General features: G+C 35.0%; 1 protein-coding gene across 1 annotated transcript in view; it reads left to right on the top strand.

Annotated features, from left to right (window-relative positions):
- Positions 1–19,101, top strand: part of Sas-4 (spindle assembly abnormal 4) — a 117,143-nt gene that overhangs the window by 9,820 nt on the left and 88,222 nt on the right. Inside the window, exons 3-4 of the mRNA XM_089085901.1 lie at positions 10,253–10,644; positions 17,883–18,101. Coding sequence (XP_088942027.1) covers positions 10,253–10,644; positions 17,883–18,101 — 611 coding nt within the window. The remainder of the gene's footprint in view (positions 1–10,252; positions 10,645–17,882; positions 18,102–19,101) is intronic.

Below are 19,101 nucleotides of genomic sequence, written 5' to 3'. Positions count from 1 at the left end.
ACCCCATGCTTTCTAAAAGCTAGAATTTAATTTGTATTTTATTGAAAAAAATTCAAAAGAATTATGGAAAAAAATGTGCACTGTCAGTTTAATATACATATGCTGATATTTATTCCTTAAAATCTCAATTAATTTTTGATTTCTTAAAGTTATAAAAGTGAAAACATTTAAAAAGAAGTTTTTCAGTAAAGTACAAATTATATTAATGGAGATTATTTGATTAATAGATTATTTGATTCTATTTTTGTTCATTTTTGGTTTAATGGAGTTCTTTACTTTTTTTTTTGAAAAACATATTTTGTGGAAAAAGTTTTTTTAATTAATTTCTGTGCGTTTTATATTGGCATAGTCTTTTTCAGGGAGAAAGACTGAGCCTATTCTAAATTTAAACAAACATCCCTTCCATTAAAACCTTAAATACCCGCTGGGCATTACTTACAACCCCTGCCCCTAATCACTGGGGTTTGTTTCAACCCCAAAAGCCTTGTTATATGATATTTAGACTATTATCTATGTACTGAATATCTAGAAATTTATATTGTAATCATTTTGGGACAATACGACGTGTGTGTGGGTTTGGGGGGGGAGGGGGGTAGTTTCCCTCTGATCACTTTGACTCTTAAAAAGAGCACTTGAGCGTCTGATTACCAATCCAATGAGCCCCTCTCCGAAGTTTGTATGACCACGTTTTCTACTAAACCTTATATATCCCCAGGGCACAACTTACAACCCTTGCCCTGAGGGCTGGGGGATTTTTTATCCTCAAAAACGTAATTTCCAGACCATTTTGATACGCTGAATAAAATGGCTATTTCAAAATTTTGATTGTAGGCAGAAGTGTTTGGGGAAATGATGGTCATGGGGCGGGGTGATTCTCCCGCCGATTCATTTCGACTATTAAAAAGGACAATAGCCCTCTCAATTTCCAATCCAATGACCCTTTTTGAAGTTTTTACGCCAACGTTTTCTATAAAAACATTATATGCCCCCAGGGCATAACTTGCAATCTTAGCCCCGAGGGCTGTGGGGTTGTCATACTCAAAAAATAATTTCCGGACCTTTCAAGTACGTCCAACAAAATGGCTATATCAACCGGTTGATCGGAAGCATTTGAGGAAATGATGGGCGTGAGGGGGGGGGGCGTTCGCCCTCCCATAGCTTTTTACTATTAATAATGGAAATATACCACACAAGTACCAATTGAATGAGCCCTTTTTGAAGTTTCTACGACGACACTTTCTCTAAAAACCTTATATACCCCCAGGGCATAACTTACAACCTTAGGCCTGAGGGCTGTGGGGTAGTTATACTCAAAATATAATTTACGGACCCTTCACTGCGTTCAACAAAATGGCTACATCAAAATGTTGATCAGAAGTGTTTTGGGAAATGATGGGAGTGGGGGGGGGGCATTCACCCTCCAATCGCTTCTGACTATTAATAAGGGTACTAGTCCTCTCAATTCCCAATTGAATGACCCCTTTTTGAAGTTTCTACGACAACGCTTTCTATAAAAAGCCTTTTATGCCCCCAGAGCATAATTTATAACCTTTACCCTGGGGGCTCTGGGGGGTTTGTCATCCTCAAAGACATAATTTTCGCATCTCTCAACTATGTTGAACAAAATGGCTATCTCAAAGTTTTGATTGAATGTCTTCAGGAAAATGATGATTGTGAGAGGGGTTAGTTGTCCTCCAATCACTTTCGACTATGAAAAAGGGCACTAGCCCTTTCAATTTCCAATCGAATGAGCTCTTTTTGAAGTTTCTACGACAAGGCTTCCTATAAAAACCTTATATGCCCCCAGGGTATAACTTACAACCCTTGCTCTGAGGGCTGCGGGGGAAGTGTAATCCTCAAAGACATAATTTCCGAACCCTTGAACTACGTTGTACAAAATGCCTATTTCAAAATTTTGATAGGATGTGTTTAGGGACCTGGTGGACGTGAGACGGGGGTTAGTGGACCTTCAATCATTTTTGTCTATAAAAAAGGGCACAAGCCCTTTCAATTTCCTATTGAATGAGCCTATATAGCTTTCTATAAAAACCTTATATGCCCCCAGGGCATAACTTACAACCCTTGCCCTGAGGGCTGTGGGGGAAGTGTCATCCTTAAAGACATAATTTCCGGACTTTTCAACTACATTGAACAAAATGGCTATCTCAAAATTTTGATTGGATGTGTTTGGGAAAATGGTGGGCTTGTCCTTTTAAAAGGAACTAGTCCTTTTAATTTACAATCGAATGAGCCATTTTTGAAGTTTCTACTATACTACTTTCTATAAAAACCTAACATGCCTCCTTGGCATAAATTACAACCCTTTCCCTGAAGGCTGTGGGGGGTTTGTCATCTTTAAAGACCTAATTTCCAGAACTTTCAGCTACGTTGAACAAATTGACTCTCTCAAAATTTTGATTGGATGTGTGTGGGGAAATGGTGGGTGTGAGAGGGGGGTTAGTTGCTCTTTAATCACTTTCGAATATTTAAAAAGGAACTAGCTCTTTCAGTTCCTAATCGAATGAGCCCTTTTTGAAGTTTCTACGACAACGCTTTCTGTAAAAACCTTATATGCCCCCAGGGCAAAACTTGCAACCCTTGCCCTGAGGGCTGTGGGTGGAGTTTCAACCTCACTGTCACAATCTCTGAACGTTTCAACTGCGTTGAACAAAATAGCTATCTCAAAATTTGGATTGGATGTGTTTGGAGAAAAGGTGGGCATGAGAGGGGGGTTAGTTGTCCTCCAATCACTTCCGACCATCAAAACGAGCACTAGCCCGGTCAGTTTCCAATCGATTGAGCCCTTTTTGAAGTTTCTACGACAATGCTTTCTATAAAAAATCTTACATGCCCCCAAGGCACAACTTCAACCCCTTGCCCTGAGGGCTGTATTGGGGGTTATCATCCTCAACTACCTAATTTCCAGAACTTTCAACTACGTTGAACAGAATGGCTATCTCAAAATTTTGATTGGATGTGTTTGGAGAAATGGTGGGTGTAGAAGGGGTGTTAGTTGTCTTCCTATCACTTTCGGCTATCTAATAGGGCACAAGCCATTCCAATTTCCAATCAGATGATCCCTTTTCGAAGTTTTTACGGCAACTCAGTCGATACGAAGTGCATTGGTCTAAGACAAAAAAAAAAAAAAATAATAAATAATGCATTGTGCCAACATCGTTCTTTATTTGGGCAGCGCTATTGCACTGCCTATGATAATAACTGTTTTAAAAGTTCTAAAATGAACTTCAGCATAAAAAGTGCGGTATTGAGGAGGGGACAACCCTCCTCATATACGTAGTAATATTTGTTCGTTTTAAGTTTTAATGTTGCTCCTTACTTTCAGCTGAAAAGAACCTTTTTTTGAGATTCCTGATCGTTTTTTAAATAATGCCAGGAAGTCTGGCTCCATGGAAAATTCCCTTATCTCAAGAAAAATTCATCGATGGAAAGATTCTTCCACGTAGCCCCCGTAAACAAAAATGGGGCAAATATTCTTAGACTCTTAAATTTTGATGGATAATATTAAACTTGATGAATTTTATATATTTTGAATAAGCATCCAAATTCAATTCTTTTGATGTAGCTATTGTTATCAAGACTCTCTTTTACTAGAGTTTTGGTCACTATTGATCCGCTTCGCCCCTTACTTACAGTTCGTTACCACGAACTGTTTGATCTGATTCTAGGCCCAAGTGTAATCAGTTCGTCATACTTTTGAACTTGATTTAACGGTTTTAAATGCCAAGACTAGATTTCAGATGCTTAATTGTAATTTCTATCTTCTGAAGGGTGTGACTTCTGAAGGCGGAATATATGAATATTTCTTTGTTTGGTGCGAAGAATTGCCTGTCAAGGATTTCGATTCCGGGGAACCCTCATGTGCCAAGTATTTTCTGTCGCAAAAAAATTTAAAGAATGTCTAGAGTAAACGCTAAATTACTATCAAATATTATCAATTTAAAAGGTTTGGTGTCTAGAGTAAACGCTAAATTACTATCAAATATTATCAATTTAAAAGGTTTTAACTTAAAATGTTGCTTAATATGTTAGAAGTGTTAGGGGTGAATTTTTTTAAATTGTTGTTTATAGTTGGCTTCAGTTAATTTTTTTACCTATTGCTTTTTACGGGCTTGTAACATGAGTGTGATTATGCATTAAAAACATTAGAACCTGAAAAGTCAACTGGTCAAGCTAATGGAGCCTTCAGTAGACTACGGAAGGTTTTTTGGTCCAAAAACGTCTGTCTATTGCTGTAACTACGACTCAATAGCAACGTTATACCACTTCTCCTTTAAGCATCCAAAACCTGGCACCCGAATCAGGAACAAGAGAGAAAAATTCTGGCTTTCGAAAATCCACGTCTAAAAATTATCTTCCACATCCACTGACAGTAGAGAATAATGAATTAATCCATCCCCCATAAGACGGGCCAGCCTCATGTGACATATGTCATACTAAATCGTAGATGGAGAAATTTTGGCCACGTACTACGTGTGCGCAATCTGTAACTACCCAGTGCGGAGCTCCGCTGGCATTCAACAAGTTTGCGCTGCAGAGACAGACTCAGAAACACTAGCGACGAATATACAGGAGCGATCTGCTTAGCCTGCACAAGTCAATCCATTCTCTATTGGAGGACATTCTGGCAGTAGCAAACCATCAAGAAGATTGGTGGCTTCTACTTGATATCCTGGTGCCACTAAGGTCATAAGTAAGTCCCCACAAAAGGACAATTTCCCATAAATTTTGCAAGCTATTCCCTCTTTTCATTTATAAGTTTAGCATCAAATTTTGGTGTAATTTTGACTTTGTTTAACTTGTTAGTAAAATTGAGGGTTAGAATTTAAAATTTATCTTAAATAATACAACAAAATCAAAGCTTGCTTGGTAAGGAATAGTGATTATGTTTGCCAAAGACCTTACAGCTATATTGAGAAATCCGAGATGATTAGATTTACTGTAGTAAACAAATAGATAATTGGCTAGGCTCTAAGAGCCTAGCGAAGAAAATTACGTACGAAAAAATGAAGATATTTTTCAGTCACTCTTTTGCTTTGGTGGCTCCTTTTTTCTGTTTACTTCCAAATATTAGTTCTTTGTTTAGAGTAAACACATATTTTTTTTGAGCAGTCAAGACGTTGAAGACGTTATAGATTGACGTTGTAGATGTTGCAATCAAGACGTTGCCGAAATATATGCTTTGTTTTAAAACAGTTCGTGGTAACTAACTGTAAGTAAGGAGTGACTCGTCTCATTAGTAACCGAAACTCTAAAAAACGGATATCAATAGATACATCAAAAGAGTTGGCTTATTGGGCTGATTCTAAAATATGTAAGATTCATTAAGTTCAGTTTTACCCATCAACGGCTACGATTACTGAGAAAATTTGCAGGATTGTCGAAAAAGGGGGGAAATACGTCCGAAAATTCAAGGAATCTTACTGAACATCACACTATCGGATTCAGCGCATGAGAGAATCCTACTGCAGTGGTTTTAATCCCCCATCTGAAAAAAATTGGAATTTTGTATTTTTTTGCCAGAAGAAAGGTTACTGATGCGTTATTTATTTTGTTCTTCCCATGGGGGATCATATTAAACCAATAATCGTAGAAGATCGAGAGGGGGCTCATTTGAACGGAAACTAAAAGTTCTTATGCCCTTCAAAAAATTGGAGGGCAACTAGCCGCCCTCTCACACCCTTTTCCCCCGCATTTGTTTGATCAAAATTTTGAGATAACCATTTTGTTCAGTATAGTCGGAAGATCCAACATCTATGCTTTTGAGAATGATATGATCGCCCACAGCCCCTGGGGAAAGGTCTGTAGAAAGACCATTATTGACGTATAATATTTATTATCAGGAAGTATATTGACATTTTTCAGGGGAGGAGGTTAATTTTCTCCTGGGGAGATTTGCGACTGGGGGAATCTTCCATGGAGAGGGAAGTTCTTGGGGGGGGGGACTCTCCAGGAGAAATTGACACTGTGATTTGAAAAACAATAAGGAATTATAGTCTTTGCTCAGAGGAATTTTTCACGCAGAATCGTTCACAAGAAATTTTCTGCGGTAATTTTCAACGAGAATGGAATTGCCCAGGGGACTTTGCCTGATGGGGGAGGGAGGTTCCGTGGAACTAACTGTCCATGGAGGGATTTTCCGTGGGGGGGGCAGAGAATTTTCCATAGAGGAGGATTCGATTTTCCCCGTATTATTAAAAAAACGATCAAGAATTAAATAAAAAAAACAATTTTTCTCAACTGAAAGCAAGGATCAACATTAAAAATTAAAGCGAACAGAAATTATTACGTTTATGAGGGGGGTTGCCCCTCCTCAATACCATGCTCTTTACGTGAAATTTTGACTTTCTGTCCCCATTCTTTAAATGCGACTCCTGAAACACAAATTAGATTTTTAGATTAGATTCCTTAAAATAGAATCAGAAGCTTTTTCAATAGTACTAAAAAGCTTTAGCGTAAAGAGCGAGGTATTGAGGAGCAGCTCAATAGTCTAATAAGTATCGTTGTACGAAGTAATTTTCTTCCCACAGAAACATGGGCGTAGGCAGTATATTGTCTAGGGGGGGGGGCATTCGATTGTGTGATGGAGGGGGAGATGAAGTTATGGCGGCAGGCGCGCACGGAGCGACTGGCCTAGGGGAGGGGGCAGCCACTTCTGTGATGAAGGACACAGATTGCCAGCAAGTCCTATCATATTTATGTAATCTTTATTAATCAGTAATCACTAAAAATTATAAATCATCAATATGCTTTAGCATATCGATGATTGTCAGCATATTGATGAATGTCCAAATATCGGAACCGATATTTGGACATTTCTGATTATTTCCAGTTTTTTCAACCATCTACCTTTTATCAACTGCTTTTTCAACCATCTGCTTTTTCAGCCATATCTAATGTAATTTTGAAGGTCTTGGGGGGGCAGCGGCCCCCCTGCCTCCCCCTCCCTGCGCCTATGCATAGAAATTGAGCCAATGGCTCTACTACTGCGACTGAAACAGCAACTGAAAATTTTAACTATACTCACTTTGTCATCTTTTTATATGGGAGCATAATCAAAGTTTTCGTTAACTAACTAGGTACTTCCCATTAATTAGAAACAAATAAAATTAGATAAAAATTAGTTACTCGATTTCGAAGAATAAATATTATATTTCAGAACGTAATTGTAATCAAATACTCGAGTTCGTAGTTAATATTGATATTGTTAATGTTGATCGTCACAACTTATTGACAACTGATTTTATATTGACAACCTAATAAAAATATTTTTTTATTTAAAGATGAATAGTGGAAAGTTAAAATGAAAATGGAATGTTAACTGGAAAGCTAACTTTTACGTTTTTCAAAGCACAAATTGTAATTATTCACTCGTTATTACACAATCTTATAGTTCAAGTTGTTATTTTTGATCGTCTCAACTTGTTGGCAACTGATTTTATATTGACAACTTAATGAAAATAATGTATTATTTAAAGATGAACAGTGTAAAATTAAAATAAACATGGGAAGTTAAATGGAAAGCTAATTTTTATGTTTTTTAGACAAGAAATTTTAATTATTAACTCGTCATTACACAATCTTATAGATCAATTTGTTATTTTTATATCGTCTCAACTTATTGTAACCTTATTTTGTATCGAAAACTTAATGAAAATAATGTATTATTTAAAGATGAACAAGGGAAAGTTAAAATGAACATTGGCAGTTAAATTGACATCTAATTTTTATGTATTTTAGACAAGAAATTGTAATTATTAACTCGTCATTACACAATCGTATAGATCAAATTGTTATTTTATATCGTCTCAACTTATTGGCAACTGATTTTGTATCGAACACTTAATGAAAATAATGTATTATTTAAAGATGAACAGCGGAAAATTAAAATAAACATGGGAAGTTAAATGGAAAGCTAATTTTTATGTTTTTTAGACAAGAAATTGTAATTATTAACTCGTCATTACACAATCGTATAGCTCAAATTGTTATTTTATATCGTCTCAACTTATTGGCAACTGATTTTGTATCGAAAACTTAATGAAAATAATGTATTATTTAAAGATGAACAAAGGAAAATTAAAATAAACATGGGAAGTTAAATGGAAAGCTAATTTTTATGTTTTTTAGACAAGAAATTGTAATTATTAACTCGTCATTACACAATAGTATAGATCAAATTGTTATTTTATATCGTCTCAACTTATTGGCAACTGATTTTGTATCGAAAACTTAATGAAAATAATGTATTATTTAAAGATGAACAGTGGAAAATTAAAATAAACATGGGAAGTTAAATGGAAAGCTAATTTTTATGTTTTTTAGACAAGAAATTTTAATTATTAACTCGTCATTACACAATCGTATAGCTCAAATTGTTATTTTATATCGTCTCTACTTATTGGCAACTGATTTTGTATCGAAAACTTAATGAAAATAATGTATTATTTAAAGATGAACAATGGAAAGTTAAAATAAACATGGGAAGTTAAATGGAAAGCTAATTTTTATGTTTTTTAGACAAGAAATTGTAATTATTAACTCGTCATTACACAATCGTATAGCTCAAATTGTTATTTTATATCGTCTCAACTTATTGGCAACTGATTTTGTATCGAAAACTTAATGAAAATAATGTATTATTTAAAGATGAACAGCTGAAAATTAAAATAAACATGGGAAGTTAAATGGAAAGCTAATTTTTATGTTTTTTAGACAAGAAATTGTAATTACTCACTCGTCATCACACAATCTTGTAGTTCTAATTGTTATTTTTGGTCGTCTCAACTTATTGGGAACTGAGTTTGTATCGAAAACTTAATGAAAATAATGTATTATTTAAAGATGAACAATGGAAAGTTAAAATGAACATGGAAAGTTAACTGGAAAGCTAATTTTTATGTTTTTTAGACAAGAAATTGTAATTATTAACTCTTCATTACACAATCGTATAGCTCAATTTGTTATTTTATATCGTCTCAACTTATTGGCAACTGATTTTGTATCGAAAACTTAATGAAAATAATGTATTATTTAAAGATGAACAATGGAAAATTAAAATAAACATGGGAAGTTAAATGGAAAGCTAATTTTTATGTTTTTTAGACAAGAAATTGTAATTATTAACTCGTCATTACACAATCGTATAGCTCAAATTGTTATTTTATATCGTCTCAACTTATTGGCAACTGATTTTGTATCGAAAACTTAATGAAAATAATGTATTATTTAAAGATGAACAGCGGAAAATTAAAATAAACATGGGAAGTTAAATGGACAGCTAATTTTTATGTTTATCAGACAAGAAATTGTAATTACTCACTCGTCATCACACAATCTTGTAGTTCTAATTGTTATTTTTGGTCGTCTCAACTTATTGGGAACTGAGTTTGTATTGACAACTTAATGAAAATATTGTTTTGTTGGAAGAGGAACAGTGAAAAGTTAAAGCATGTTTACCTGTAGTGTCTCTTGTCTTCTGCTTAATGTGAATCAAAATTCTAAAAGAGAAAATTGAGTTCAATTAATATGTTTATAATATTTAGTTGCATGACTAATGGTTAACGCTAGATAGTGTAAGTTGTATTTGTTTTGTAAGACAAGTTCGAGTTGCCTATTTCAGATTCCTATGTTCTTGGTACAGGCCCCGAGACAGAAAAGAGGTACATGAATTCAGTGGGTATTCTGGAATAATCAGAATTGCTTGATTAGAATCATTGAAGAATCCAATATTATCTGGGTCTCAAATGGGCAAAGATTGAAGTACTGATTTCATCATTTTGCGTATCCACAACTCTGGTGATTAATAAACTATCTGCTGGGTCAGTTGATTTACAAAAACTATTCATGTTTTTTAGGAGAATTAGATGGCGTTGATATTTTTCTTTTCTCAACAAGATTTTGATTTTCCTCTCTTCTTAATTTCCTGTTCTTATTGATCTGTCCTAAGGTGTCTAGTTGTCTCTTTATTGGTTAAAAAGTTCAGGCTTCTGGCTTCACCTTCTACGTCTCAAATTCTTCAGTAGAGATAAAATTTGCCTTTCTTCCTTATAGACCGTGCATATTTGAATCATATTTTTGCATACAAAATATGTTGTAGAGGATATATCTTGATTTGGACAGTTGAATTGTTTATAATTTACTCTTTAAATTCAGTTTAAATAAGTCAGCTTAGTTGAACTTTTAATTATTTTTGTCATTATACAGTTTTATAGACTAAATCATGTCTTTCCAGAAAATTTATCACCAGAAAAACAAAGTTTAGCACTTTCTAACACATCCCACACAACGTTTGAAGACCAAGAAGAAACACCCATTGGGAATAATACGAAGAGTTTTGAAGAGATTCTTAAATCAAAACTGGAGGAAGAAAAAATGGAACCGGAATGCACAAATTCTCCGACAATTGTAAAAAGGCCATTTCTGAGGAAGGGATCAGGACTTCAACGTTTTCAGTATACGCCTCCGAAATTTTTACCCAAACCATCACCTGGTTATAGAAGGGTGATAAGCCCCTTGAAAAAACGTGGAAATCCTTCCAATAATAATGCCGAGAAGGAGAATTTTGAAGATTCAATTGACGCTGATTTTAACCAGAAAATAAGAGAGGCAGACAGACAGCACAAGGTAACAAATTATCAAATACTCTTACCAACTAATTAATCAGGTATTAAATTAATGTAATAATAATTATTCATAGCTGACAGTATTGTATCATGTTGCTCAGAGCCAAAGAGTATGTCCAATGTTTGTAGTATAAGAGATCAAAATAAGGTTTTGGAACCTATGGTGCAAACTACATCGTTAGAAATAATAATGCTAATATTAAAAAAGAAATATAGCCGAATAGTCCAAATTTATTTTGATACTAGAAATTGGAAACGAATCAGGGGCTTTGACACGGATTTGTGAAACTCACCAAACAATATAAGATCATATGGTTCAAAAGCAAACTACTATTAATTCTACTAACAGCTTATTGCTGTACCAAGCTGCATGAGGGCAACGCACCTACGCAAGTTCCTCTACCCCAATCTATTAAAAGCTTCACTCTTTACCCCCCCCCCCCCCCCCGTGAAATTTGGCTTCCTTTAAATCCTTTCTTATGACATTGAGTCACTCCATTTGGTGATTATCTGCTTTCCGTTTGTACCCAGATGGATGACAGAAAAGCCCAATGATTGACAATCTATCATCCTTGCGCTTTAAGACGTGGACTAGTCCCTTTTCTTTTATGATCGAACCATGTTTTTCGAAGACCGTATTGTTCGATATACGGTCAGGCAAACGAGTGCCTACAACTACCCAACTACTATGTTTTTCGTAGACCGTATTGTTTGATATACGGTCAGTCAAACTAGCACCTACAGCTACCTATCTACTACCCAACTACCAGACAAATCATCTGGATAATATTTAACAAATCATACTCAGTCTTTCGAAACGCCAATGTTTTAGAGCCATACTTGGCCACTGTTGCTACTGTGGCTTCTAATATTCTAATTTTAGCTTACTGATTTATCTTCCCATTCTTCCAAACCCTTTTCAACTGCGGAAAAAAACACTGAGCCTTGGCTGTTGTATTTTTTACATTCTCAGTACATCCAGCATTTTACTTATAATTCTACCCAGGTAAGTGAAGTCATCCGTTTGATGAATTTTCTTGTTACCATACATCACCTCTTGCCTCCTTGGTTAGAGGCTGATAAAAGCTTGCTTTGAGAACACGCATAGCAACATAGGCGTGTATGGGGAACTCACATAGCTCTTCGAAATAGCCTAGGGCGTGCAGCAAGGCTGTCAGCTTCCTCTTCAAACACCTAATTAACTGGATCTTCAAAAACTCCTTAAGATCAGAAGACGAATTTGAGCTGACCAGTGGTGAAAAACTAGGGGATCTTGATTACGCAGACGATGGCACATTCCTTGCTGAATCAACCACTTAAATAACAGACATGTTGCAAAGAGTGGCAAACGGCGCTAGTCTGACAGGCACAGCCATCAGTGTCCCCAAAAGCAAACACCTGTCTACAGACAGAAGTTTGTCAGTTTTATTTTATTTACGTATTTATTTGTTAAAAATTTTTGTTTTGTTTTTGGGTCTTTTTCTCGGGTCTTAGTTTCCCTCTTGTTGTCCCATTGCTGGAAGAGAAAAAAATCTATTTTTTTTTCTGTGTATCGTCGGGTCTGCTGTGGCGCGGTGAGTAATTAATATTATGTCTATTATCATATTTTCTTTTTTCCTTCTTTTTCATGTCTTTCTTTGATTGATTATCCATTTGTTTCTTTAAATTTTTTTTTATCTGTGCCAAATGAGCTTGTCTCTGTCATATATTTGTATGTTTAGTATGTTATGTAAATATGATTGAAAGATAAATGTACCTGAAATGAACCTGAACCATAGACAACAGGAGCTTGAAAAGGTAGAAGAATGGTACCTCGGGTCACTTATCAACCAGTTCGTTGTAACGAACTGTAAGTAAGGAGTGACCCAGCTCAATAGTAACCGAAACTCTAAAAAACGGAATACCCATCAAAAGTTACCCATCAAAAATTTGCCTTATTTTCGAAAAAAAGAGGAAACAACCCCTAAAAGTCACAGAACTTTAATGAAAATCACACCATCAGATTCAGGGTATCAGATAACCGTGCTGTAGAGGTTTCAGTCTCCTGTCTTCAAAAATGTCGAATTTTGTATTTTTTGCCAGAAGAAAGATAAACGATGCGTGTTTATTTGTTTTGTTTTTTCCCAGGGGTGATCGTATCGATCCAGTAGTCCAAGAATATCGTGAAAGGGCTCATTCGAGTGGAAATTAAAAGTTCTAGTGCCCTTTTTCAGTGACCAAAAATTGGAGGGCAACTTGGCCCCCTCCCACGCTCATTTTTTCCTGAAGTCATCTGATCAAAATTTTGAGATAGCCATTTTGTTCAGCCTAGTCAAATATCTTATAAATATGTCTTTGAGGATGACTTAATCCCCCAAAGTTCTCGGGGGAAGGGCTGCAAGTTATGGACTTTGCACATTGTTTGCATATAGTATTGGTTAATGGGAAGTATACAGATGTTTTCAGGAGATATTTTTTCTGGTGGGGGGGGCTACGGTGGAGGATGTTTCCTTGGGGGAAGGGACATTTCCATTAAATTTGCGCCAGATTTCCCTGCATTATTTAGAAAACGATTAGAAATTAAATAAAAAAAAACAATTTTTTCAACTGAAAGTAAGGAGCAACATTAAAACTTAAAACGAACATAAATTATTGCGTATATGAGGGGTACATCCCCTAGTCAATACCTCGCTTCTTACGCTAAAGCTTTTTTAGTTCTTTCAAAAGAGCTATCTATTCTAATTAACCGGCCTCTGGGATTCAGAGTGTTTGTGATTCGAACAAATTTCGAACTGTAGCGTAAAGAGCGAGGTATTGAATAGGGGACAAACTCCCTAATATACGTAACAAAAACATACGAATATAGAAGTTCGTTACGTAAATTAATTCGTAAATTACGTCAGAACTAAATTTCGAGAAAGCCATTTAGCCAAAATCAAAGCAGTATTAATTCAAAAACGTTCACAAATTAAATAAAAAAACAAGTTTTCTTTACTGAAAGTAAGGAGCGACATTAAAACTTAAAACGAACAGAAATTATTCTGTATATGAAAGGGGCTGTCCCCTCCTCAATGCCTCGCTGTTTACGCTAAAGTTTGGCTCTGTCTCACAACTTTAATTTTTTAAAACGATACAAAACTTTAGCGTGAAGAGCGAAAATAGTGTTTTCATGCTTTTTTGTGTAAACTACTTGGTTTGAAGCTAAAAAAAATCATTTGATTTGAGTAATTCAGCTTCGTTTCAATATAAGAAATAAAAATGAATTTAATGGTCGAACAAGATTGATTTGTTCAAACTAAATCCTTAAAATTTGACGCAAATAGTTTATTTTCTGATTATTTCAACAACAGGTGTTTCATACAAACGAACAATAAAAAAGAAAAATATATAACAAAATTTAAACAGAAATATACTAATTTAATAAGAGGACATAAAGACAGGGAAAAAAGATTAAAGTATAAAGCAAAAAAAGGAAAATCACCTGATTCAACCTCGTTTTAATATTAGAAATAAAATTAAACTTAGTTCTTGAACACGATTGATTGGTTAACTCTAAATCGATAAAAATTGACACAGAGTTTATTTCTTGATTAAATCAATAACGGGTATTTCACACAAACAACAATAGAAAAATATATACACAAAAACATAAACACAAAAAACATAAATAAAATTAAAGTTAGTTCTTGAACACGATTGATTGGTTAACTCTAAATCGATAAAAATTGACACAGAGTTTATTTCTTGATTAAATTTCACATTTTAACACAAACAACAATAGAAAAATATATACACAAAAACATAAACACACAAAATATAAACAAAATTACACTTAGTTCTTGAACACGATTGATTGGTTAACTCTAAATCTATAAAAATTGACACAGAGTTTATTTCTTGATTAAAATTCACATTTTAACACAAACAACAATAGAAAAATATATACACAAAAACATAACCACAAAAAATAAAAAAAAAAATACAATTATTTCTTGAACAAGATTGATTGGTTAACTCTAAATCTATAAAAATTGAAACAGAGTTTATTTCTTGATTAAAATTCACATTTTAACACAAACAACAATAGAAAAATATATGCACAAAAACATAAACACAAATAAATTATTATATATAAAGAGGGCATAACGCAAGGAAAAACGACCAAAATTCAAAGCAAAAGAAAATATTATAATTCAACCTCATTATAATATTAGAAATAGGAATAGAATTTAGTGCTTTAACACGATGGGTTAGTTCAGACTAATCAATGAAAATCCGCATATATATTTTATTCCGTAATCAACAATAGAACAACATATTTTTCAATAACAACAATAGAAAGGACATACAACTAGAACGCAAACAACAAAACTATTAATACAAGAAGAGGACATAAGACACGGACAAAAGACAGCAGTATAAAAAAATGATCATCCACTTAACTTCTTTGTAATATTTGATACAAGAACGAAGTTTAGCACCAATCAATGGTGCTACGCTACAGCCCCAATCAATGGTGCTGGTGAAATTCCGCATAAATAATTTATTTCGTGATGCATTCAATAACAAGTGTTTGTTGATCCGAGCTGACTATAATGTAATGAGCCTTGCTGACTGCCTGAGTAGTGAGCATAGCTGACTAGTTGAGCCTACCGATAGGTTATCCTTTTTTGGGCATCCATCTGAGTTGAAATGAAAAGCAGGACGTCCTCGAAACGGGTGAGCAGATGTCATTAGAAATTATTTCGAGGAAATAAGAAATTCTGGGAGGGAGAAAAGAGCGAGACTTTGAACTGATTGGGGTGGAGAAGGAGCCTGTGCAGCTTTTTGGCCTCACTTGACTTCTTGCTGCAACGACCTGTCATCAGTACTAATAGTAGCTCAGTATAGCAAATAAGCATGGACGCTAAATTAGGAAAGGAAGCTTAGCATATTTCAGAGGATTTGTTTAAGGATAATTTTAGGAAGCTCCTCGGTGATATGGTACCAAATATGACTCCGTACGTTTTGAAACTGCTTATGACAAGTATCTTTAAAGAGTGCTTTGGATCGCTTGAGGTTCTCACCTGAGTGGGAAATGGCCATATAATTTTTTCTTAGACTTGTTAAAATACAAGTAAGGAGCGATATTAAAAATAAAAATGAACAGAAGCTATTTCGTATATGAGGGGGGGGGTGCTCTGAGCCCCTATTCTTTACCCTAAAGTCTGAGGTCTTGTCTCGATTATTTAAGAAATACTGCACATTCCCAAGGACCGTTGATATGGAATACGAAGTACTTTTAATCCACTATAAAAGTTTCCAAGGTTTAGTGGCTGCCCCCTGCTGAACTCCCCGCTCTTTAAGCCAAGTTTTAGGGTTTAGGGTTGTGTTTGAGTATTTGTTCTTAGGAAATTGAGACAGAAGTCAAGCTTTAGTGTAAAGAGCTTTAGCTTAAGTTGCTGGAGTTGCTTCTTCCTCACAGTTCGTTATTAGGAACTGATTGTCTATAACGTAACAAGTGAAAGACTAGATTTCAAGGTTAACCTAAGATGAGATTATTGACGATGGCTAAAGACCTTTGCAAATATCGTGGCCTTATCTACATGTTAGCACGGTTGACTTAAAAATTATTTAAAAATCAAAACTGAATTATTTTAACATCCATCTAATTATGTTAAATATTAGTTGTGCCTTAAACAGGTTTTTTTTTAGGGGGGGGGGGTTTGCACAATAATTCTTTTCGGGGGGGGGGTTTACACAAAAAAACTCAAAAACGCATAAAAACCTTGTTTAAATCTATTTTTGTTACGTTTTCACAAGTCAGACAAACATTTGGGGGGGGGGGGAACCGTCAACTCCCTCCCCTGGATACGGTCTTGACCATAAATCAAAACATGATTAAAATTTAGGGACGCTATGGGAATATTTACCCCCTGTAGAACCTTGATAGTTTCTCATAGCTCTGAATCTTATGTTATTTTATAAAATGTCATGGGTATTCTATTATATTATTCTGTATTTACACTTTGTTTTTCTTTGAGTAAGTCAACCTTGAATGACTCTCTGTCTTCAAAGATGTTTATCACTGGAATATGTTTTTGCCAAAACAAGACTACATTTATGTCAGAAACATGTGCAAGGAGGGGGCTGTGTTCCTCGGGACTTTGTGTTCTTCCTTCCCTCCACGAAGTTTTTTCCTGTAATTTCCAAGTTCCGCCTTTTATATTTTGTTTTTTAGATTGCCTCCTCTCCCCCTTATAAATTCCTAGGCGCTTGCGTAGTCTATAACTTAACTCGTTGTCTGTGGGGGAAATTTCATTTCCGGATAAGGCGTGTATGTTAAAATATATTTCTTGAGATTGAGGGAGGGAAGGATGAAGCAAATTCATAGAAGCTTGAAAAACAATAAATATTTACACGAAAAAATTAGAGAATTGAGGGGGAGATTGTAGAAATCCTGAAGCGGGTATGTATTTTTTTAAGGTATGTTGATGGTTCAATTAGTGGTATTCACTTTGCTCATTTACAGAACACCTATGTTGTTTCTGGCCAAAAAACTGTCGTAAATTCTTCAATGTATTATGGTTTAATTTGAGAATACTTAATAGGAAATTCGTCTGCATTCGAATTCAATGCACGGCTAAATTCCAGTGGGGAATTCCAAAAGAAGTGCTAACAATTTCCTGAAGTTTTGTTAGGGTTTTTCTAATGGCAAATAACACTTGCCATTAATATTCGCAAGGGGATGTCAAATTTGTTTTTTGGTTAAGGGCGGTTAAAAATGTTATCTCCCAGTTCTCCTAGACATTTTGTACTATAAGCTCCTATATGAATTAGGATTGATTCACGTTTTAAGTACCATGGTTAATCAAAAGACACTATGTGGTACCAATTCATCAAAATAACTTATATTCAATATCTTGAGCATGGCTGGGGGTATCAAGTTGAAACTTTCAGGGAGTGTTGAATGAAACTGAATAAAAAATGAATAGAATTAACCTCGGGAATTAAAAGTATACAGTGTTGTAGCAAAAGTTGCCTTTGTTACGAGATTTTCTTGGGTAGGGGATATGAAACCTAAGATTTTTTTTCGATTATGTGTCTGTTTAGTCTATAAACCTAGAGCCAAGAACTATTATGCAACAGAGAACTATTGAAAGTATTATATAATTATTACGAAATTTAACTATAACTTTTAATTTAACTATGGAACTATTATACAACCTAGAACTAATATATAACAAAGTTAGAACTATTAAATTATTTATTTATTTTTAGAAAGAATTGAAAGATCTTGCCGTTTTTGAGCTTCTCGAGGACGTGGCAGACAAGTCTAGCTTCATTTCCAATTCTTCTATAATAGGACGCTTTATGACTGAGGGCAATACAAGCACACCGCAGACATCTACGGCAAAGAAGTTAGAATCTGCAAGCCAAGACGAAAGTCGACACGTTCGATTTGCTGATACATTTAAATACGCTGAATATACTCTTGAGGTATTTTAGTAAGCGTTTTCTTGCTTGCATATGCTTCTTGCTTGCTTGCATATATTATGCTTCAAAAAAGTAATGGCCGAAATTGAGGAATGATAATTTCTGTGATGAAACTATCTCAAACCGTGTACATACGAAGCAAAAAGTGTCAGTGAATCTAAAAATCAAGCTTAATATAGACACGTACTGATGCACGGGTCCATCACCAAAAGCATAAACGAATTTCCGAGCTTAATATAGATTCGCGCTTATGCACATGTCCATCAACAAAATTGTGAAAGAATTGAAAAACCAAGCTTAAAATAGACACCTGCTGTTGCACGTGTCCATCACCAAAAGTTTTAACAAACCAAAAAATTAAGCTTATTATAAACAGGTGACGATTTGCCGATAAGTTTAAATGCTTTCACAGATATCGCGTAAAAGAATAGGAAAAGAAAAAAAAAGTTAAAATGCAGGAACAGCCAGATTCTTGCAAGTTAATTTTAAGTTTCATTTTGAAACCGTTGTGGCGACGATTAGTACACCTGAAAATGGCGTATTGGTAATTGTCCCCCTCTCAAGCGATTCTTCCAAAAATGTTAAGTTTTGAAGAAACTTTAATACGGCATAGTTTGTTAATTAAGTTGACGTTATCAATGATATCTGGTGCTTTTTGTTGCAATTTTGAGATTCGGTCGTATGGATCGGACCACCGCAGACAAGGCTGTATCTACTATTTTTTTGGGGGAGGGGGTCTTACAAAAAACTTTGCAAAGCGCATTAAAGTTTTTTATGTACATTTGTTACTTTTTTCCGAGTTGGACAGAAGTTTTAGGGAGAGGGGATGGATTCTAGCCCCCACCCCCCCCCTCGGATATGGCTTTGACCATGAGACCCAGTCATTTCGTTGCTGCCACGTCTAAAGGTCGTATTGAACATTTTGACACTTCGAAGATAATTTCTAAAAACTGTTTGCTAAGCTGTTCTCAAAGAGAGGCTCACAAGAGTAATTTATTCTCAA

Source organism: Artemia sp. Qi Xiang Cuo, chromosome 3 (genome assembly GCF_049724085.1).
Source record: "Artemia sp. Qi Xiang Cuo chromosome 3, ASM4972408v1, whole genome shotgun sequence".
NCBI lineage: Eukaryota > Metazoa > Arthropoda > Branchiopoda > Anostraca > Artemiidae > Artemia > Artemia sp. Qi Xiang Cuo.
The sequence above is the reverse complement of the archived record's forward strand: the minus strand, read 5'-3'. Positions and strand labels throughout refer to the sequence as shown.